This window comes from Vipera ursinii, assembly GCF_947247035.1.
Source record: "Vipera ursinii genome assembly, chromosome: 7".
Taxonomy (NCBI): domain Eukaryota; kingdom Metazoa; phylum Chordata; class Lepidosauria; order Squamata; family Viperidae; genus Vipera; species Vipera ursinii.
The window spans coordinates 50391913-50416001 of NC_139521.1; the positions used below are offsets into that span (position 1 = coordinate 50391913).

Here is a 24089-nt window from a genome sequence, read left to right on the forward strand (position 1 = left end):
TCATGGGTGAAGAGGCAGTCTGTATTTGCAATAGAGGTGAATATCTGTAGCTCGGGTGTAGGATGAGGGTGAAGGTTTGTTCTCTGAACTTCTTCAGTGGATGTTATTCCACTAAAGATGTTACCTAGCCTGCTAATGAAACATTCGGAATCCAACCCACAAGCTCGGAGAACGAACCTTCACTCTCAGGCAGACTGTATGTTTAAGGAAAGTTTGTTTGCAGTAGAAAAACTTCATGAGCATTCATATATTTGCCAAATGAAGGCTTCCAGGAAATAATCATATGTAGAGATTCAGTAAAAAAAAAATTAACAGTCATCTTATAAGCCCAAAGTCTATATCTTTTCTTATGTTATTAATGTGAATATATGAATTGCCAAGAGATTAAGCAGTTGTGGCCCAATTCTGAGCTGCTGCAAAGCTTCATATGACTTTGATATACACATTTCAGGGGGAGTTGAAGCTGGAAGATAAAAAGATAGCATTGCAGCCATCATAATGAGATCTTATACGCAGATACAGTAAACTTTTCCTGTTCGTTCTTTTGATATGGTTAGCTGGCATTGTAAAAAATGATCTTTTACCTAGTGACTCAGAAAAGAAAACATATTTTCTTGGGGGAATATAAGGTGGGTTCAATTTTTATCGTGAAAAGGGGGAATATGTTTATTCTTTATAATTTAATTCATTAGTTACATAACCTGACCAAGCTGACTAGTAGGAACATTAATTTTCCATATTATACATCTCTACATGTCCTATTTAAAATTCATTGTCTTTTAGTGATGGATTAAGTAAGAACACTGCAATATTATAAAAAACTTGAATGTGTTTTTCCAGATGTTTTCATTTAAGACAGCAGAATAGCCAATATAAAACAATCCATCAAAACCTGTATATGTTCAGATCTATGATTATTGAACCTGTGCCACATTAAACAGCTTTAATGAATTCAGCACTGCAACAGGATAAGTCTGCAGACTTTAACCTATAATACTTTGCTTGGGAATAAAATTTACTAACTTCATGCACATTTAATTCCAACTAAATATGGACTCAGCTATAATGGTGAAGCGTTTACCATTGGAAACCTGGAAAGACAGATTGTGGTGGGGAAAAAAATCTATGCAGTATGGTCAGTAAGAGTTGAGACTGACTTGATAGCACATAATCAAACAAACAAACGCACAAACAAATAGAAAATCAAGTTATAACACAGCTACAGGATACTTTTGTTCAGATGATCACTATCCTTTTAAATAATGTTTAATCAATAACTTTATAATATTTTTAAAAGTTTCCCAAAGGGGGCTGAGATAGTGACACTGAATTTTGTGGTGCTCATCCACTTTTGATTCCTACTCATGATGACTCATACCTTAGTTACCTCATGTTTGATTACTGTAATGTGATCTTCATGGGGCTGCCCTTTGGAAGCTGAAGCTGGTCCAGAATGCAGCACCACACATTTCTTGGTGCTTCTTATCATGCTCATGTAACACCATTGCTCCATGAGCTGTACTGATTCCCACAAGGCTTCTAAATGTATTTTAATTCTCCCTGTAAACCGCCCTGAGTCCTACGGGAATAGGGCGGTATATAAATTTAAATAATAAATAAATAAATAAATAAATAAATAAATAAATAAATAAATAAATAAATGTAATAAAAATGTAATAAAATAAATGTAATATAAATGTAATAAAATAAATAAAATAAATAATTCCAGGTGCCAGTTATGACCTACGCAGCCTCCATGGCATAGGGCCAGGCTAGTTGCTGCACCACTTTTGTCCTATTGTTTCTTCTCATCTCTCCTGAACTAATAGAGAAGGCATCCTCCACATCTTTTCCTTTGGACTCTTGGAGGTGTAGCAGCACCTGCCCTATGGCATATCCCTGGAGACTGGGATGGCCCCAGCCCTGACAGCCTTTTTACTAGTGTTGAAGATATAGCCTATTGAAAAAAACAAAGTCTACAGTGGCTGGCTTTATGTATGCAATAGAAATTTATAAGTATTTATTTTATTTTTTATTTTAATTCCATTTATATCCCGCCCTTCTCCGAAGACTCAGGGCGGCTTACAAGCTTAGCAGTAGCCTTCATTCTATGTATATGCCTGCTTATTAGGGCTTTCACACACACCCCAAGCGGCATTATTACAAAGTCAGCTTAATTGCCTCCAACAATCTGGGTCCTCATTTTACCTACCTCGGAAGGATGGAAGGCTGAGTCAACCTTGAGCCTGGTGGGATGCGAACCTGCACTAATTGCAGGCAGCTGGTGTTACTTAAGGAGGCATTAGCCCACTGTATTTTAATTATAGCGTGTTTGAGACCATTAATGATTATGTGAGAAAAACCTGTGATTGGCATCTTAATGGAGAAATAAAATTGATCGCTGCAGTGATATATAATAGCGTGATCACCGCGGTACTAGCAATTTATGACTGGTCGCATCATATAGCCCGGAGTAAAAAGAAAAAAAAGTTGGCCAACTCATAACTGGGTTCACACAAGACGTTGAAACAGAATGCGGTTTCTCGATTGTAGTCCTGGCAGCAACTCGGTTTTGACAGGAATTCCCTCCCCCACCCCCACCCCCTTCCAAATTTAGAGAGGGGGAGAGGAGGGGGTAGATCCAGCCGCTCCCTCGCTCGCTCTCTTTCGAGCAGTGGAGGTGGAGAGTCCCAAAGCCAGCTAGCCAGACGGAGACGGGAGGATTTACAAAGTCTTTTTGGAGGAAACGCCGCCAGAAGCCACTTCCTGTCAACTTGCGCTGCCGCGCGCCTCGAGCCCGAACTTTCCCCGCGCCGCCTCGGACTGGAGCGGCCGCGTGTCTCCCTGCGCGGCGGGAGCGCTTCTGTCTCGGGGCGCACCAAACGGTGGGTGTATTGGAGGAAAGCGGGCGTCCCTTGGAGCCGAACTTTCGGCGCTTTGGTTTTGCCAGCCCGGGAGAGGCGCGAGGTGGGAAGGTGGAGGAGAAGCAGCGCCTAAAGCGGAGGGTGCCGCCTCCGTCCCCTCTTTTGATTTTGTGGAAAGAATAGTGAAGCAAACGAGCTCTTCCCATAGCGGCTAAGCCGAAGCCTCCGAGTTGAAACGTTCCGCCTTGGAGTCGGTTTAGCTGCAAAAGAGGCAGGCAGCTCTTACGCCCACCTAACCGTATTCCAAGTCTTGGTTTTGTCTGCATTAGGAGAATAGAAATTTCTGGTTTCTGGCCAGATTCGACCTTCGAGAAGAGCTGTAGGCTTGACTCGTGTCAAGGAGCCGAGAGAGGCTGGTATTGGGCGGGAGGGGGGGGGGCGCAGAACAACTGGAGAAAGGCTATCTAATCTCCCCCGACACACACACACACACACACACACACACACACACACACACACACACGTTCTGCAGCTGCCTTTTAAACCGCTTCTTCCTCCCCTTCCCAACCCCTTATGTTGCCCACCTGTGTGGATGAAGGCTTGACGGACTGGCTTTGATCTCAATGCTGAGATGCAACGTCCACCCGGAACAATGTAATGTTGAACTGAATGGGTCTTTCAAATCAGCCCTTCCCCAACTTGGAGACCCTCGGGAGTATTACTACAAATCCCATCCCTGTCAGCCAGCAGAATGGGAGCTGCAATACAGTGCATCCGGAAACCAACACGGGTTGGCCACGTAGTTAAACTTTTTACCTTGAAGTACTGAAATTCTCAAGGAAAACAATCTCAGTTCTCTTCAAATTGGAAGGCCCTTTCTTTTTCTCGTATATTAAATGGGTGGGAGGGCGGGGGATTATGTTTTTCTCTGAAATGAACCAGTTTCTTAAAAGTAAAAAAAAAATGTGATCCTAACATCTCTTTTCTCTTAGGCATAAACTGGAACAGGACAAAAATTATGTGATTTGTGAATGTCTTGGAGTTCAATGAGTTTCTGTATAATGTGTTTAAAAATATTTATTCAAAAAACCTTTATTATGTCTTTGCACTCTAGAGTTTATAGAAACTTAAAAAGAAATAAATCCATTGCTTAGCCAAATAAAACCCCCATGTGCCTGGATTTACATCAGTCAGTATTTTAGTTCTAAAGAATAAACTATTTAATTTGAATGCAATTCCAAAATTTACATACAAATTTAGTCCACATCCAGAAATGCATAAACTACCGACTAAATGGTAATTATAGATTACAGTTTGTTGATTACAGTTGGAATCACTTTAACTATAAATGAAATCCATTTGAAATTTGTTATTGTTCTAGTCCTGCTCCACACTTTTTGAAGTACAACCATCAACATACTACTAAAAGAGTAGCTCAGTATTTACTGCTGTCACAGTTGCACATCTTTGACTTAGCAGTAAATATCACATCATTCAATTTTCAACCATTGTTCATTATTGGTTTTGCTGAAATATTTCATTATATTAAATTAATGTTAAGATTGGAAAAAGTCCAATTTACTTTGCAGTGTATACTTTACATGGGTACAACTAACATTCAGAAATTAAATTCCAAGCAGGCACATATAGCTGTACTGTGTACTATGACAAGATAGACATGTCTTAAAATCCATTTATTTCAGTGGGGTTTAAGTCAAGTAATCTTTATTGAATTTAATATCTTTAAGACATTTTGGTTTTATTTTTTGGTTTAATTTTGGTTTTATTAAAGCCAAGAGAACTCAGCCAAATGAAAATACAACCAATGTGTTGATTAAGAAATTCAAGTCTCCTCAGCCATGGAAGCTCACTGTGGGACTTTTGTTCAGTCACTCTCTGTCAGTCTATCTGCCTCACTGGGTGGTTGTGTGGTAAAGTTGGAGTATAAAATATACAATAAATATCTGGTGCTGCTGAGAAAAATATGTGGTGTAAGTCTAAGAAACAATAATTTAAACAACAGCTCATTGTTGAAAGGATATAGATAACCATTAGATGGCAGTACATAGAAACACTTTTCTGCCATCCAGTGGCATAGGCAGAAAGGAACTAAGGATGTAATATGTTGTGTCATCATAACACAAATACCATGATTTATACATTATATCAGATGCTGTGACACAAGTATGTAATTGCATGGTAGATGTTGCTCCCTAAAAGTCCTTATGAGGTTTGCATCTTTCATCTGGTAACCTATCTTCTGCTTGAAATCAGTTTAAGATGGCAGGCATTTCTAAGTTTAAGGTGCCTTAGAAGCAAATGCCACAAGGTGAGCATTCGTTCTGAGTACTCATAAATGGGATTGTATTATAATTACTTAAGTAAACCAAAGCTGGAGTTTACTGAGTCTTATTTAGTTTTCTTTAGTTAATAGTACTGCAGCAGCACAGAATTTAAGAAATAGCACACTGTTTGGGGGTTATGGGACTTGTAGCCCAACACCTTGTTGAAGAAAGCTGTCTTAAACAAAAGATATACATATATTTCAGTTCTCAGAGAGTTCAAATAATGGGAAGAAGTCACAATAGACACCCACCACTTCAGTCCAAAGAGCTTGAATAAGTAAAGAAACAATACTTCCTCTATGAGCCCGTAATTGTAGATACCAAGATTATGATGGATCGGGCAAGTAGAAGGAACAATTAATTAGATGATATTAGGGAAGACAAGGGAAATTTGCAGAAGTATGCAAAATGCAGTGGCTCAGAACATGGATTGTTAAGGAGAGGGAAATGGTGAAGGGAAGGCAGTTGATCACATTAAAATGTTTCTGTTGTATATGAATGTCAAGAAACAGGAATAATTTTCCTCTCTTGCTTCTTTAGGTACTAACAATTGGCACTGAAGCATAAATTGTAAAGCTAGTAATATACTAAAATGATCCATTCAAACATAAAACCCTGATTAGAGTCACATAAAACATGTTCCATGTGTTATATTCATCACCTTTCTACAGATTGCTCTGGAACTCGACCCTGACCTCTGAAGTAAGGCATAATTATCACCTGTGATATTGACTAATATGGAAGTGACAAGGGCAGGATTTAACCCAACCACTTCCTGCATGTTTACCTAAGATTAATTCCCACTCTTTAGAAAAAATATAGGATTTTGTGTAGAAGTTGACCAGGCTGAGCCTGAGGGAGGTGTCAGACCACCTCATCAGTCTCAAGTCCCACACCCACAAGAGATTAAGTCAAGTCCGCCTTGAATTGTGTTGAGTCTTATCTACCGCCAATTTGCTTTGACTGTTAATACAGGTAGTTCTTGACTTAAGACCACAATTGAACCCAAAATTTCTGTTCCTAAACAGAACATTTGTTAAGTAAATGTTGCTCCATTTTACTACCTTTCTTGCCACAGTTGTAAAGTGAATCACTGCAGTTGTAAATTAGTAACACGATTGTTAAGTGAATCTGGCTTTCCCATTGATTTCGCTTGTAAGAAATTCACAAAAGGTAATCCCATGATGACCATGAGACACTGCAACTGTCATAAATATAAGTCAACTGCCAAGCATCTGAATTTTGATCATGTGGCCACGGGGATGCTGCAACAGTTGTAAGTCTGAAAAATGGTCATAAGTCAGTGCCATTGTAATTTTGAACAGTCACTAAATGAGCTGTTGTAAGCTGAAGACTATCTGTAATTCAGATTCTTGAAAAAAGCTACATATTCATATATCTTGCAATAAAGCTATATATTCATTTGAACTGCCTGAATTTTTGATTTCCTGTGCTTGACATTTTGTTTTCTGATTATCTATTTTAAAAATAAAAACATGTCTCTCTTTGTTTAACTAAACAGAAGCTTTGTTTACAATGCTAGTATTACAACATAAACATTATTTTTCTTTGTAGGTTTTTAAGTAAAACATATTTTCTTCATTTTGAAGATTTTAAAAAATGGAAACATTTCATTTTTGGATAACCTTGGCACTTTTTGTAACTGGATCTGTCATCAGCGAAGGTTCAGAAAGAGACTTTTCCAGCCTGAATGACTCTGGAACCTCTGCCATAGAAATGGAAGATACATTAATTATTTCTGCCAGTCAACCCAGCAATAACAAGAGTAATTGTACAAGCCGTCCCAAAATAGATAATACTTTTAAATATATCAATACAGTAATTTCTTGTGCAGTATTCATCATTGGGCTTGTCGGAAATACAACTCTTCTTCAGATAATCTACCAGAACAAGTGCATGAGGAATGGACCCAATGCATTGATAGCTAGTCTGGCCTTGGGAGATCTCATCTACATCATCATAGATATCCCTATCCATGTATATAAGGTAATATGTCATGTTATGCTTTATATAATTTTTACAGCATTATAATGTGTTACAATAGTTTTGCATACATAAATCATTCTTGTTTCTTATGGCCATTGGAATATATGTGTAAAAAAAATCTTTTTATATGAGACAGACTTTTAAACACTTAACAAGTGAACTTGAAATTCATTGTGGTTGGGTGAAAATGAAAGTTTTATGTTGCACATGCGATGCCTGTTTCATATCTGTTAACTGATGTCCAATGTACACTTTTTCTTCAGTGTGGGAGAATGTGGGCATATGATTAGTATTTAGTCTGTGGCAAATAAGTTATTTGCATTTCACTATAAACATAACAGTGTTTCAAGTAAAGTGAGTTACTTAATATTAGCTAAGAAAGTAGTTGTAACATGTCTTTTTTTAGAACAGAGCTTTCTGTGGTAAGAAACGTATGCAAATCAACTCTTACCAACAACACAAACAATACTCTCCTTTATTGTTATGCACAGAATGAAATGGCTTGGATAGGACAAGCAGATGGTGAGGGATGAGTTCTGTATCTAACTAATGCTACTGATGTCTTGGACACATTTCAGTCTATTTATTTATAGTTATTTAGTTATTCTGCTTCTGTATTGCTAATCAATTTCATAAGATGATGCTAAATGTCATTGATTTTTTTGTTATTGTGTTATTCAGAGCTTATAATTTTATCTATCATGCTATTTAAAATATATATGACAATTCTGAATGTTCATGGTTGTGGATTATCACTATGGATGATATTCAGAAGACCCACTTTCATACATCAGAACTTAATATAGCCAGGGAACATCTTTACAATTATGCTGCCAAGTTGGAAAAGGTGGTTGAGATTTTTTTTTTTCATTTTTAAGTTTTCCACCTGTATTTTGCAAAAAAAAAAAAGCCATATTTTTTCTTCTGGCACACAGAATCTTAGCTTTCTGTTCTTTATTTCACCAGGCCATAAGAGACAACAATAGCTTCTTTCTTTCTTTCTTTCTTTCTTTCTTTCTTTCTTTCTTTCTTTCTTTCTTTCTTTCTTTCTTTCTTCCTTCCTTCCTTCCTTCCTTCCTTCCTTCCTTCCTTCCTTCCTTCCTTTCCAGTTGAAGAGTTGGGTGGACAGTAAAGCATATTTACAACTGGTATGATTGTTTCCTTACTTGGTCTTTGGGGCTTGGAAGAATAGAAGAAAGGAAAAACACCATATGTAGCACTTGCTGATGGCGCTCTACAGTATAAGGAATCTTCAAACTTGCAAGACCTTAAACTAAGATATATTTCACAACAATAATAGTTGAGTTTGGGCTTTGGACCTGTTGCCTTTTAAAGCCATAATATATCCCTGTCTAAATATTTAGTGACATCTAGTATGAAACTATTCAGGTAGGCAATTATTTGGAAGTTTGGATTTTTTTTAGGATTTATATATTTGTTATTTATTGAACTAAATTTCATCACTTCTTTATGATTTCTTTCTTTTGTTCATATCTTTAAAAATTTATGACTTGTGGATGAAATAAAAGAACTTTGAATATATTTGTGTATAAATAGTACTCAGTATAGCAGTCTACTGTAGGATAAATAAATATTGCTTATTTAGAAAGCAGACATGTTAAAAACCGCACATCAGATCTGTATTTGGAAACAATATCATGAGACATAGAAGAGAAATACTTTCTCTTGTGAAAAAATAGTATTCTTTGGGCCAAGGAAGTTTGGCCTCTGACCAAACTTTAGGGATGAAATCAATACTGAAGAAAAATGTTATGTATATAATTCTAACTTGAATCAGAATCATATAGAGAGGCAAAGGATTCAACTCTCTTTTATTATGGACCTGTCACATCAAGAGTTCTCCACAACTGATTTTTAACAAGTAAAAGAGAAATATATCAGCACAATCTTTGGCTTAATGTAGAACGTAACGTGCTTGTTTATTGTAAGAAGTTTGTTACTACAGAAGGATCTTTAATACTTATGTGGTACAGTATAAGTAATGTAATTTTTAATATTGGCTCTTGTTAAAACATAGACCATCTATGCAAAAACTGGATTGTATGAAAAATGATATATTACTTACTCTTTATAGTGAAATAAAAAACTTCACTATTCAAAATCTTCCAAATATTTCTTATTTTAAACCCACTGTAAATAGTGTGTCCTAATTTTCATACAGTACAAAGTTTTGTAGCTTTCATTTACTTTTCTTACTTTTTGAACAAAGGATATCTAAACAATAATTATAACCACATTCTATTTCTAATATTCATTTCATGGCTTTTTTCATGCATGTGGCCAATGTTTACTATTTTAGGCATGATGAGTCTATTTTTGTATAAAGAATATGGTTATCTTTGTTTCAAACTAACACTTCCATGTTATCAGAACTGGCATACTGTAGTTCTGATTTATGACGTGTTCATGTCAAAGTCTGAAATTAGCTGAAAATGACTTAAGGGGCTGGGAAGCGTTTAAGGTAAAATTGTTCTGTTTTTCCATTTCTTTTTGCTATTTCTTGGACCTTACAGTTTAGGAACCTAATGGTTATTCCCCCCCGATCTTCCAAAACTCAAGATAATATTGGCTTCTGGTTTTATAGTTTCGTTTGTTCACATGAGGTTTTGGTTGTAATCTAGATTGTTTTCTTTATAAAACATGGTTTCCTCTGCCGTTCTCTGGGTTTTTCCCAGTATGGAAAAGGAGAAAATTTTTAACTTCAGTCTGCTGATTGGGCATACACATTTATTGCCTCACAAGCTTTAGCCTTTATGGATTTTAAAATCTAAAACCTCATTGTGGTAGGAGGATGTGATATTTTGAAAACGAGTCGTTTTGAGAGAGGGGAAAGGCTATTGTTCCTCAGTTCTGTGATATCTACTAAGACAAAAAGTCTCCTAAACCTTCACTGAACTGATGAAGGTTTAATTAGTTTAATTAATTTCCACTTGGCATAAAAAGGCTGAACAAAAGTATTACTTGGATAATATGTGTTCTATTGCATCTCTCTTTTATTTTCTATAGTTCTTTTTTTTTCTTTTTTCTTTGGTTGCAGAGAATTGTGTAGAAACAAAAAGTAAAAACCTAATCTCTCTTGCCTTATCTTTGTTGCTTTACATAATACTGCTTTATATAATATTTTTCTCCCTGGTTCAATTTATGTATTGCAATTAAGAAATAAGATATACTTTTTAAAGGTAGAATTATGGATTAATTAATGCATAAACCAAGAATACTTCTTTAATATCCCTTAATTGGGCAATTGTTCCAATAGGTTCATAGACATTTTAGCATACCCACTTGCCCTTCAGACATTGAGTCAGAGTTGGAAGAGGCTTGTAACTCTAATCTCTTCTACCTCTTTCCCAGTTCAGGGACTGAGAGCTAAACTGTACAACTTTTGCTTGAACATCTGCAGATGAGGTAACACTTCACTCTGTTAATTTTTTGTCCTATTGTTCAAATGCTTCTACTATTAACAGCTTTCTGCCAATGTTCAAGCAAACTCATCAAACCTAGTTGCAACAGTAGCATCCTTTGCTTTCTTGTATGAATTATAGCTGTTGAGGTATTGAAAATAGTATTATCACGTGCATCTCTTGTACACACTTTTTCTTTATTTTAATTTGACTTTTGTCTTTTTATTCTTTTCCCTTCCCACCATGACTCTTTTTCATTAGGAATCATCTTAATCAGTTTTTTTTTCCTTTTTTTGCCTTTTTCCCCCCTGCCAGGCCAATAAGAACATCCTTCCTTTTTTATCCATGGACTTTACAGATTAGTAGGATTGTGCAAGTCTTAAAATTCCCAAAGAGATAACATTGGAACAGAGTGTTTTAATTGTTGTAAAGCTTAGAAAAATATGTTTCTGGGTTTGTTTGTTTTTTAAATAATCCTACATGTTCTAAAACACCTCTTTTGAAGAATTTCTGCAGCTGTAAAAATCAGTACATTTGCTATATGTAACACAGGGAACTCATGGCAGTTATCACTGAGATATTTTACTACATGGTGCTAATAAGCACATTTAATATTTTTCCAAAATTTTTAAATAATACAGTGCAACTTTATATGCACAACAAATTATTACATTGTACATGGGTGGCTACAAATATAATTTACAGTATTTTTACTCAAAAGTTCCACTACTGTATTTTCAATGAGGCTTGACTTTCTGTTAAATTATAATGGTTTTATCAATATTTTTTTATTAAGTTATTTTCTTTTTAAATTCATGGAAAGGAACCCATTGCTTAGTGTGTGCTTTGTATGAAGTATATCCTACTTAATCTCATACTGAGCAAACTGGCAAAAAACTAACAGATAATAAAATAATTTCTAATTCCTCTACTCATGTTTTATTTCATTCATCTCTAAGAAAGTATATGTTGAAAATATCCCAAAAGGAAATCTTATAACTTTGATATATCACTCCAGTTCATGGATTACTTGCTATACCTCTCCAGTTTGATATCAGTTTAAGTGTGGCTTTCCAAACTGTTGTGCATTCAGCTAATAAACTTACATGCAACTTATATTCAATCAGCCTTACAATAAGAATATAAAGACAAATTATTCCCACAAGCTACTAAAGAAATCACAAACTAATAATTCTTTTCAAAACAACTTGTTTATTATGCATTCTAGCATCTTCCTAAGACGGTGATGCCAGTTGAGAATTTATTTTTTCTTCCTTTTTCAAGAGACGAGAGTTTATCCATTTCCCAGGCTATATCGATCTTAATAGCTAGTTAATCCATCAGTAGTTTCTTACAATAGCCCTAGCTACTATATGGCATACTCAGCAATTCTGAAGAAGCGGTTCAATTGTAATTGAATTTAGATGGAAACATATGTAAGGAATACCTGCTGACCTTGAATGAGTTCAGATCTGAATTCAGATGGTTTGCAAGCTAGGCTATTGTAAGAAACTATGAGTTGCATGTAAGTTTATTAGGTGAATGCACAACTGTCTGGAAAGCCACACTTAAGTGATATCAAACTGGAGAGATATAGCAAGTAATCCATGAACTGGAGTGATACATCAAAGTTATAAGATTTCCTTTTGGGATATTTTCAGTATTTTAATTAATGATTTAGATGAAGAGAAAGAGATAGTTTCAAATTTGCAGATGGCACAAATTACAGAAGTAGGTAAAAATAATAGATAAATTTAGACAAGTGTAGTGCAGGTTCTTCATCAGAAAGGGAAATAATATAGCCAGCTGCTGTTATCTGGCCTAGTAATAATACTTGTAAAAAAAAGATGTTGGAATAATAGATTATCACAACATTAACAAACATTGTAATATAGATTTTGGAAAAGAAGTTCCCAGATAATAGTTATTCATAGTTTATGTATTCTTCATTGGTCAGACCAACATTGAGTATTATGTCCACTTTTATCAGTATCAGAGGAACTGGAAGAGGTGCTGTGAAGGGCACTGAGGATGGTTTGGATTGGTTACTAAATCATATAGGAAAAAGCATATTACATTTTTTTTCAGATAGCTGAAAGGGTGTCACACACACAAGGTCAAGACCTAATTTCAATTAGACCAGGGTGCCGAACATGGAATAAAGTTACTTAATTAAAAGCAATTTCCAATTAAGTGTTATAAAAATGAACCACATGTAAAGGAGGTGGCGATATCCTTTTTGCTGGATGTATTTATGGAGAGACTGGACAGCCATCTGTTTTTCTTCAGGTGCTTGCGCTGCCAGGGGATTTTGCCTAATGACATAAATGATACCTTTGGAGAAATGGTCTTTGTGAACATTCATATCTTAATTAATATTTGATATTAACATAAGCTTGCCTTTCTGTATACCACTCTTTCTATATACCATTTCTTTTCTTACAACTCTTCTTAACCCAGTAGATTTACTTACACTATAAGTTTTTAAAAAATAGCATTCTTTGAAAATAAATTGAACTCTAGCTGACCGAAGTTTTGGCATAAGTACAAACTTTCAGCTTTGTTTGGAAATACGTTTAGATATATATGTCCTGGGCCAGACTTCCATCCACATGGCTCTTATCAACTCATGGGAGTCATTTCTATCCCATTGACTCAAATTTTAGATCACTTTTCCTGATTATATGCATGCATTTAGAAGAAAGTCAAGGAATGTGTGCACATGTAGAAATTATCTTGAATGTTTTCAAATAATGTTTATTAGAAATGTGTGGGTATGTGAACATAGGTCATAAGGAGATTCCTGCTGCATGAGGCCACAAACCTATCTAATCCAGCATTTTCAATCACTCAATGGCCAACTGAATGTATCAAATGTCATATAAATTTAATTATTACTAATATTATATTCAGATGTACAATCAGCCAGATAGTTAGATTGGATTTGGCATTTTTGTTCAACTATAGAGTCCTTCCCAAGAACTTGGGATAGACAGATGTTATATACATAACAATGTGGAATCACAGCTGCCAGTTCTCTAGTTTACCTGATATTGTTCCTCATTTGCATCAGGTTCTTCCCAAGGACTAGAAAGTGATAATGTTTCAGCATAGTATATTTGCACATCCAAGCAGTGTGGGGTTTTTTGTAATTGACTGATGGAAATTTTGACAGTGCACAGATTTTCTAACTGTTGTTACAGATTTTTTAATATGGCAACCGGTCTGCTGATAACCACTGTTGGTTTATTCCATAATCTTTCAGTTTTGATTTTTAGCTCTTTATACTTTGTTAACTGGTATGTTATGCAACAAAACTTTATTAGTTTTGATTAAAATAGCCCAAAATATTTTAAACCACTCGTTATCAACTACTTTTTCAATGTTATCTTCCCTCCAATTTTTTATTACGGGCACATGATAATTTTTACAGATGTTCCAGTAAATCATTTGAGTGACTGTGTTATGTTGTTGTTTGTAATCAGCTTGTGCAATCTTGCAGAAGCTGAGTATATGATCTGTTTGTTCTGTACCAGCCTGCTACCGGCCTTGCAGAAAGGCAACCCCTGCACAAACGGCAGAGGCTGGAGAGCGTCTGAAGCTGGAAAACGTCTGCCAAGATTTATTACACAAACAAGCAACAAAACATGAAACAAGATACCGGAGCTTTGATCCTCAAACGGAGCGGTTGCTTTCAGCAACCAGCCCTTCCCCAAACACTCCCTTTATTAGAGTTCAGGGCGTGGCCTCCCTGTGCCTCCTTCCGAGGAGTCCCACAGCCTTTCTCTGCTTGCTTCTACTGGTCTGCCTCCTGCGTCGGGCGTCCTTGAACAGGGCCAGCTGTGGGTCCTCTTCATCTGCACTGTCGGGCTCGCGCAGCTGAGAAGAGGGGCCTGGCTGAGGGCTCTGCGAAGCCTCCAAGCCATCATCAGCAAGTTCGTCTTCAACACCCTCCTCCTCCCCCTCGTCTGAGTCATCCGAGTCATCCGACCCGGCTGCCGGACCCACAGGCTGACCCTGAATCACATAACTATCCCGCACCGCAGGGCCCTTCCCCCGGGGCTGCCGATCCGGATGCGGTCGGGATGGGAATTGTTCGTGAAAAGCAGTCACCAACGCAGGGGCATGAACGGCGGTCGCGTCTTCCCAGGTGAAGTCCTCCGGCCCGTACCCTTTCCACTCGATCAGGTACTGGAAACGACCTTTCAACCAACGGGAATCCCTGATGCTGGCGACCTCGTACTCGGGGGTGCTGCCTCCATCACGAGGTCCTGATGGGGGAGGTTCCGCTTGGTGGAGTGGACAAGCCGGTTGTTCGGGGACCAACAGGGACCGATGGAAGACGGGGTGCACACGCAGGGAACGTGGCAGAGTTAAACGATAGGCGACCGGATTGATGACAGCCTCGACTGGGAACGGTCCTAAATATCGGTGATCTAGCTTCCTCACCGGCCGTGTGGACGGTAGGTTCCTGGTGGACAGCCAGACCCGATCCCCCACCGATAGTGGAGGCGTATCCCGTCTTGACCGATCTTTTGTAGTCGGCCTTGGCCTTCTCCAACTGCCGTCGCACCAAATGATGGATCGCCTGTAACTCTGCCATGAAGTCGTTCGCTGCCGACTCCGGTGAGTCCACGAGAGAAAGGGGGAAAAACCGGGGGTGATAACCCACATTGGCCAAGAATGGTGTCATCTGCGTGGAGGTGTGCTGCGAGTTGTTAAAGGCAAACTCGGCTATGGCCAGATAGTCCACCCAATTGTCCTGCTGCAGGTTGACGTAGCAGCGCAGATACTGCTCCAGGATACCGATGACCTTCTCGGTTCCCCCGTCAGTTTGAGGATGATGCGCGGACGAGAGGCAAACCTTGATGTCCAACGCACGCATCAACTCCTGCCAGAAGCGGGCTGTAAACTGGGCCCCCCTATCGGAGACGACTCTATCGGGGAGGCCGTGCAGCTGAAACACCTGTTGGATAAACATACGACTAGTGGCGCGAGCTGACGGTAAGCCGCGACAGGGGATGAAGTGCGCCATCTTGGTCAGCATGTCCACCACCACAAACACTGTCGTGAAGCCGGAGGATGGGGGTAAATCCGTCAGAAAGTCCATGGACACAGCCCCCCAGGGTCTCTTGGGTGTTGGCAAAGGCTGCAGTAATCCAGGCGGGGCCCCTGTCGCTGACTTGGCCTGCCTGCATGGGATGCAGGAGGTGACATAAGACTGAACGTCGTGTCGGACTCGGGGCCACCAGAAGGTACGGGAGACCAGGTTCAGAGTCTTGAACAGGCCAAAATGCCCCGCAGCCGGGTTATCATGACACTGGCTGAGGACGAGTCCCCTGAGTGGCCCTCCCGGAACATAGAGCCGGTCACGATAATACAAAAGTCCATCCGTGACCGAGCAAGGCGAATCTGGCCCCACCTCTTCCTTCCGCTGAGCCACCCACGCCTCCTGCTGCTGTGCCTCCCGGATCCGAGCCCGTATATCAACCGGCTCCCGCACCGCAGCAAAAGACTCGACGGGGATCACTGTCCTGGGCAGAAGCTTGTCTTCCACTCGGGTATATTCGGGCTTCCTGGACAGAGCATCCGCTCTCTGATTGTGCCCGCTTGGTATGTACCGAACCTGGAAGTCAAACCTCGCAAAGAAAAGGGACCACCGGATCTGGCGTTGGTTCAAATTCCGAGCGGTCTGCAGGCTTTCCAGATTCTTGTGGTCCGTCCGGACCTCGATTTGATGCCGCGCCCCCTCCAAATGATGCCTCCAGGCCTCGAACGCCGCTTTGATGGCCAGCAGCTCCTTCTCCCAGATGGTATAGTTGCGCTCCGAGGGGTTCAGCTTTCGGGAGTGATACGCGCAAGGGAAAAGGGTACCACTGGGCGTCGTTGCCTGGAGTAACACTGCCCCAATGGCAATGTCGGAGGCGTCCGCCTCCACGACAAACGGCCGTTGCGGGTCAGGATGCTTCAAGATGGGCTCCTTCATGAAGGCTTCCTTCAAAGCCTGGAACGCCTGTTGTTCTGGTGCGTTCCACTGGAACCGAGTCTTCTTCTGCAAGAGCCGGGTAAGGGGGGCTGTCAAGGCAGCAAAGCCAGGGATGAATGTTCGATAGTAGTTGGCAAATCCAAGAAGTCACTGAACATCCTTCACGCGACGCGGGGGTTGCCAACTCTGCAACGACTCAACTTTACTTGGCTCCATGGCGATGCCCTCAGGAGAAATGCGGTGACCCAGGAAATCGATGGTCACCTGGTAGAATTGGCACTTCTCCAACTTGGCAAACAGCCGATGATCTCGGAGTCGCTGCATGACCTGACGGAGATGCTGATGATGCATTTCACGCGACGGGGAGTAAATCAGGATGTCGTCTAAATAGATCACGACAAACTGGTCCAGCAGATCCCGGAAGATGTCGTTCATAAAATGCTGAAACACAGCGGGGGCGTTGGTCAGGCCAAACGGCATCACCGTGTACTCAAAACGTCCATAGCGAGTACCAAACGCCGTCTTCCACTCATCACCCGGCCGAACCCTGACGAGGTTGTAAGCTCCACGCAAGTCCAGTTTCGTGAAGATCTTAGCCTCCCGGAGTCGGTCCAAGAGCTCGGGGATGAGGGGCAGCGGGTAACGGTTGCGCACCGTGATGGCGTTGAGTTTCCGGTAGTCGCAGCAAAGCCGTAACTCGCCCGACTTCTTTTTGACGAAGAGCACGGGTGCAGACACTGGCGAGGACGAGGGCTGGATGAAACCGCGAGCCAAATTCTTCTTCAGGAAGTCCCGCAATGCAGCCAACTCGGGCTCCGACATGGAGTACAAACGCCCCACTGGGAGAGGCGCATCAGGGACTAAATCAATGGAGCAGTCATAGGGCCTGTGCGGGGGTAATTGATCCGCCTCTGACTCACTGAACACATCAGCACAGTCAGACAGTTCGGGAGGCAAGGAAACCCCTGGGGAACCCTCCACCTGGCCGGCACAGATATGGCGGGAGTGGTCCATGCACTGCAAGCTTGGGAACGTGACCAAGTTCTGAGACCAATAGATCTGTGGATCATGCGCCCGGAGCCACGCCAGTCCCAAGACCACAGGGAAGTGCAGATCCGAAGTGATGTAGAACTGGATGGCCTCCACATGGGAACTGATGGCCATACATACTGGTTGCGTGGCGGCCGTAATAGGCCCGGACAGGAGCACTTGACCATCGATAGTCTCCACTAACATGGGCGGATCCACCGGACACTGGGGAACAGCCCATTTGGCCACAAAGGCTGAGTCCATAAAGTTTGTGGTAGCCCCAGAGTCAATTAAGGCATGGACTGGAATCCCCTCTGGCTTGCCAGGAAGGATCAGACGTGCCTCCAAAATCAAATGCCGTGGAGGTTCACAGGCACCATCGGAACGGCATCGCTCGGTGTTGTTGTTGTGGGACGCCCGATCTATCACACGGTCTAGATCGGGCTCGGGGCGTTTCCCGACAGCAAAGTAGGGGACTTTCTCGGGGCAGGCTTGGTCACTGATGCCCGCTGACGCTTCTCTGGGCAAGAAGCAGCCAAATATCCAGGGTCCCCACAGTAAAAACACAACCCCCCCGATCGTCGTCTGTTCATTTCCGTCACCGATAGACGAGACCTGGCGGCACCCAGCTCCATTGGCTCCTCCCTTTGGACTGGGGGCTCACGCACAACAGGGGCGGCAGGGGTCTGTGGGGTGGCACGGCGACTCTTTCGCTGCTGCAGCCGGGCATCGATCCGCAGGCAAAGATGGATCAGCCCATTCAGGTCTGAGGGAATGTCCACGCGGGCCAGCTCATCCAACATCTCCGACAATCCATCCTGGAAGGCATCCACGAGCGCAGCCTCATTCCAGGCGGAATCCTGGCTAAGCAGCCGGAAATCGCTGATATAGGCCTGTAGGGGGCGTTGACCCTGCCTCAGAGCTTTCAGGCGTCGGGAGGCAGTCTGCGTCTTAATTGGGTCCTCATACATTAGACGCATATGGTCACAAAACCCCACAAAGTTATCCAACAATGGGCTAGGTTGTGCCAGCAGAGGCGTGCCCCAACGAGCTGCATCCGAATCCGACCGATTGCAGTTAAGAACCTTCATAAGGTCTTATCTTGCGGCGATAAGGACGGCGAAGTCTAACTACTTTGCCGCCCTTATCGCGTCCGCAGATAATCGCCCGGCCGCCCTGTTTAGGGTGACTCGCTCCCTCCTTAACCAGGAGGTGAGGGAGGATCCCTTGCAGGGACGAGCCGAGGAGTTTAGTCATCATCTGACGGACAAAATCGCTCGGATCCGGACCGGCTTGGACTCTGACTGGGCAGAGTCTGATGTGGAGGAATCAGGCGGTCTTGAGCACGTTATCTGGACTGAGTTCGACCCTGTTTCCCCTGATGATGTGGACAGGATCATGGGGAGACTGAGCTCCACCACCTGTTTGTTGGATCCGTGCCCCTCCTGGCTAGCTTATGCGGCTCGGGAGGGAACACGAGGCTGGTTCCATGCAGTAATAACTGCTTCTTTGAAGGAGGGTGTCTTCCCTGCCGCCTTGAAGGAGGCGGTGGTGAGACCCCTCCTCAAGAAGCCTGCTTTGGACCCGGCTGTTTTAAACAACTATCGTCCAGTCTCCAACCTTCGCTTCCTGGCGAAGGTTGTTGAGAGTGTGGTGGCGCATCAGCTCCCTCTGTTCCTGGAGGAAACTGATTATCTGGACCCGTACCAATCGGGCTTCAGGCCTGGACACAGCACGGAGACGGCATTGGTCGCGCTGGTGAATGATCTCTGGAGGGCTAGGGACAGGGGTTGCTCCTCTGTCCTGGTCCTATTAGATCTCTCAGCGGCTTTCGATACCATCGACCATGGTATCCTGCTGCGGCGTCTCAGGGGGCTGGGAGTGGGAGGCACCGTTTTACGGTGGTTCTCCTCCTACCTCCAGGGCCGCTCGCAGTCGGTGTTGACAGGAGGGCAGAGATCCGCCCCGAGGTCTCTCATTTGTGGAGTCCCTCAGGGGTCGGTTCTCTCGCCCCTCCTGTTCAACATCTACATGAAGCCGCTGGGCGAGATCATTCGTGGTTTTGGGGTGGGGTATCACCAGTACGCTGATGATACCCAACTTTTTCTTTCCACCCCGAACCAACCCAGTGATGCCCTCTCCGTGATGTCCCGGTGCCTGGAGGCGGTTCAGGTCTGGATGGGGAGAAACAGGCTTCGTCTCAATCCCGCCAAGACTGAGTGGCTGTGCATATCGGCGTCTCGGGTTAACCAAGTTATTCCACCTCTAACGATGGGGGGTGAGGTGTTACCCCCCGTTGATAGGGCTCGCAACTTGGGCGTCCTCCTGGATTCACGGCTCAATTTTGAAGATCACATAGGAGCCGTGACCAGGGGGGCTTTTGCACAGGTTCGCCTGGTGCGCCAGTTGCGTCCCTATCTGGACCGAGACGCCCTACGCACGGTCACTCATGCGCTTGTGACCTCCCGTTTGGACTACTGCAACGCTCTCTACATGGGGCTGCCCTTGAAGACCACTCGGAGGCTTCAACTGGTGCAGAATGCGGCCGCGCGAGTTGTAATGGGGGTTTCCCGATACTCCCATGTAACACCTCTACTCCGCGAGCTGCATTGGCTTCCGGTTGCCCTCCGGGTGAAATTCAAGGTGCTGGTTATCACCTATAAAGCCCTACATGGCCTGGGTCCGGGTTATTTGAGGGAACACCTGCTGCCGGCATCAAACGCCCTTCGCCCAGTGCGCTCCCACAGGGAGGGTCTGCTCAGGGTTCCGCCGGTGAGACATTGCCGGCGGGTGACACCCAGGGATAGGGCCTTCTCAGTGGGAGCGCCTGCCCTCTGGAACCAGCTGCCGGTAGAGCTGAGGACTGCTCCCGACCTACGATCATTCCGCCGGGGCCTGAAGACCTGGCTTTTTGAGCTCTCGGGCCCAGGCTGAGGAGAAAATTTTAACTGGGGTTTTAATCTACAGGGTGAATTTAATGCTTTTTTAATTGGTTTTAACTTTTGTATGTTTCGATTTTAATTCCCTGTAAACCGCCCTGAGTCCTCAGGGAAAGGGCGGTATACAAATGCAAATATTAAATTAAATTAAATTAAATCTCCCGAAAGAAGGCTTAACACAAACCCCACCTTATCCCGGTCAGTGGGGAAATCAGCTGCTCTCACGCTGATAAAGAGCTGGCATTGTCCCAGGAATGCAGGAAACAGTTCAGGAATACCTGTAAATTTGTCCGGCATTGCAACTTGGCATTTTCTCCTGGGTGGGGGTGCAGCATGAATCTGTGCTTGCAATTGAGCCACCTGAGCTGCCAGCAAAGTGAGTTGCTGAGTGAGCTGAGCATTCTCGGCACGAAGCTGCTCCATAATTAGTTGTAAGGGGTGGGAGGCTGAAAGCAAACTGTTCTGTACCAGCCTGCTACCGGCCTTGCAGAAAGGCAACCCCTGTACAAACGGCAGAGGCTGGAGAGCGTCTGAGGCTGGAAAACGTCTGCCAAGATTTATTACACAAACAAGCAACAAAACATGAAACAAGATACCGGAGCTTTGATCCTCAAACGGAGCGGTTGCTTTCAGCAACCAGCCCTTCCCCAAACACTCCCTTTATTAGAGTTCAGGGCGTGGCCTCCCTGTGCCTCCTTCCGAGGAGTCCCACAGCCTTTCTCTGCTTGCTTCTACTGGTCTGCCTCCTGCGTCGGGCGTCCTTGAACAGGGCCAGCTGTGGGTCCTCTTCATCTGCACTGTCGGGCTCGCGCAGCTGAGAAGAGGGGCCTGGCTGAGGGCTCTGCGAAGCCTCCAAGCCATCATCAGCAAGTTCGTCTTCAACACCCTCCTCCTCCCCCTCGTCTGAGTCATCCGAGTCATCCGACCCGGCTGCCGGACCCACAGGCTGACCCTGAATCACAACACTGTTTACTGTTTCTTCTGCTTCTTTGCAGAATCTGCACTTTGAATCATTTGATGATTTTTCAGTTCTGGCCTTGATCGACTAATTCAAATAACTTGAATTTTGAACAACCAGAATTAAGGCACAAAGTGGTGACAGTCCCTTCTGCTGTCATTAGCAACCTGTCAGATCCCCTTTTAAAATTGTCCATACAGGCTGCTGTTCTATTATTTTTAACTATGTATGGTGCAAAAAAAGAGTCTTTTGTTGATTCTTAATTTTTCTGCAATTAATTTCAGCAGATCTTGTAACCTTACTTGTCTGTATCCACCTAATCTATACCAGGGCTTTTGCACCAGTAATACGCATACCACTGGTACATACCACGGCTGGTGGTATGCGGCGTCGCCTTCCTCCCCCCCGCCCACTCTGCTCCTTCCCAGCTCGCTTGGAGGGAAGGCAGTGGCAACAGTTGTGTTGAGCCCCATGGGCCTGACACACAAAGGAGGGGGAGGAACCCCAGTGCCGGGCTGCCACCTCCCTCTCAGCCTCCTCACCAGCTGGGGCTGCCGCTGTGAAGCCGTCGACCAACCAGGAGCTCTCTGTGGCTGGAGCCTGTCGGGGCCAGCCGTACAGAGTCACCAGCTGATTAGGGGTGCCAGATGCGGCCTCCCTGGAGCATGGGGTTGACGCAGCAAGGCCGGTGCATGGGCGTGACTTTTATTTCCTCCTGGAGGACACTTCCCAGGGCCGAAGGAGTGACCATGGCGAGGTGGGACCGCCGTGTCTTCCCAGAGGGAGCGGAGGGGGGGGAAGTGTGTCTGCTGGCTAGCCAGCAGGGCCCCAGAGAGAGTGGGCTTCACACGGGATGTTGTGCATGCCCGCCCCTGGTGTGCTACATTCAGGAAAGCAGGGGCGTAAGACACAGGTCCCTGGAGCCAGGGTCCCGGGAAGGCTGCAGCAGGTTGGACCACCCAACCAGCCCACCTGTCAGCCAGGAAGGTGAGAGGCCGCCACCGGCTGACAGCACAAGCCGGTCTCAGCTCTGCCTGCCTGAAGGTGATGTTTACTTATATCAACCTTTTTCCTGCCTCCACCGCCAGAGGAGGCTGGGAGGGAGGTGGCGGTCTGACACTGGGGTTCCCCCCTCCTTTGTGTGTCAGGCCCAAGGGGCTCTACACAACCATTGCCGCTGCCTTCCCTGCAAGCGAGCTGGGCAGGAGCCCAGGGGACACCGGCACTTGCGGCTTTTCTGCAGTGCAGACCCGAGGGCTGCTTCATTCCCGCTTGGCCTCTCACAGGACCTGGACTGCCTGCACTGGCGGGAAATGTGGTGCTTCTTTTTCTGCAGTGGTGGAGCACAGGGGTCTTTGCCTCTCTGTTTGTTCTGCTGGAGAAATCCCTGTCTTTCAAGAGAGGCAGAAGTGATCGCCCTTTTGCAAGCAGGAAATCTTGTGGGTCTCCTTGCAAGGAAGGAAACCCCAGATGTGGGGCAAGCTAGGGAGAGTGTTTTGTGTGTGTGGGGAGAAATCCACGGCTGCAATTCCTGTGCAAGATTTCCTGCTTGCAAAAGGGCGATCACTTCTGCCTCTCTTGTAAAGACAGATTGTTATTTTAGCAGTTCTATTTTCAATTCGTTTCCCGATTGAAATTCATCTCCTAAAAAGAGAATTTGCTTTTTATACAGTAATTGCACAAAGGGTGGTATTTTCAATAAATAGAGTCCATAATAACTCTAAGATCTTTTTTTAATCAGTCACAGCCCATTCCAATCCTGTGCAGAAAAAAAATATGAAAGCTGAGATTCCAAGAAATTAAATAGTAGGCATATTTTACTTATTGCAAAATATAGAACAAAATGCAGCACTATATTAATGGTTCCAGAATGCTGTTGTCTGGATTGATGTACTCCTATTAGAATTCTACTGAAGCATTGAAGAGTTGATTTCTTCTCCTCCTTCAGATTTATTTATTTTCTTTTCAGATACTGTACTTGATGCCCTGTAAAAACTTGTAAATATTCATTACTTACAGTGCTTGTTTCCTGGCCCTATTTTTTTTTTACTTTTACTTTTGGGTATTCTAGAAGGTTGTGCTCAATTTCCTAATTGAATACTCATAGAGATAGTACTGTACTTAAGGTTTGGCAATTAGATCATACTTTGGATACTTTATTTTGATACAAAAAAAGTTTAAAGTAACTGTCAGGCTATTTTAATTTGCTTAATCTGTGATTATATCATTTACAGAAGTTTTATTTGTCTTCATTTAGTCTTTAAAATATGTATTGGGCTAATTTTTTATTCTATTAATTTAAAACATTTTGACTAGGTTCAAGCTTAATGCTAAGAAGTTTTTTCCATAACCTTGGTTTATTGAATAAATTATTAAGCCACATGCTGAGTTTTAAATGAGAATAATTATGTTCATAGGAACAAGCTACTACAGTTCAGTGCAATGTTTAAGTAGAAGAATATTTGATTCACTGAAATTAGAATTAGCACATTGTAAGAATTTCCCCTGGTTTTCTGAAGTTTTTCTGAGGTTGATGTGC

At 43.1% G+C, this 24089-nt stretch overlaps 1 protein-coding gene across 2 annotated transcripts in view; it reads left to right on the forward strand.

The window, feature by feature from the left end:
* The first annotated feature begins 2688 nt into the window (after window positions 1-2688).
* EDNRA (endothelin receptor type A) overlaps window positions 2689-24089 on the forward strand; it is a 51099-nt gene continuing 29698 nt past the window's right edge. For both annotated transcript variants that reach the window (XM_083367788.1, XM_083367789.1), the window contains exons 1-2: window positions 2689-2885; window positions 6785-7216. In XM_083367788.1, the coding sequence (XP_083223914.1) occupies window positions 6830-7216 (387 nt within the window). In that variant the 5' untranslated portion in view covers window positions 2689-2885; window positions 6785-6829. The remainder of the gene's footprint in view (window positions 2886-6784; window positions 7217-24089) is intronic.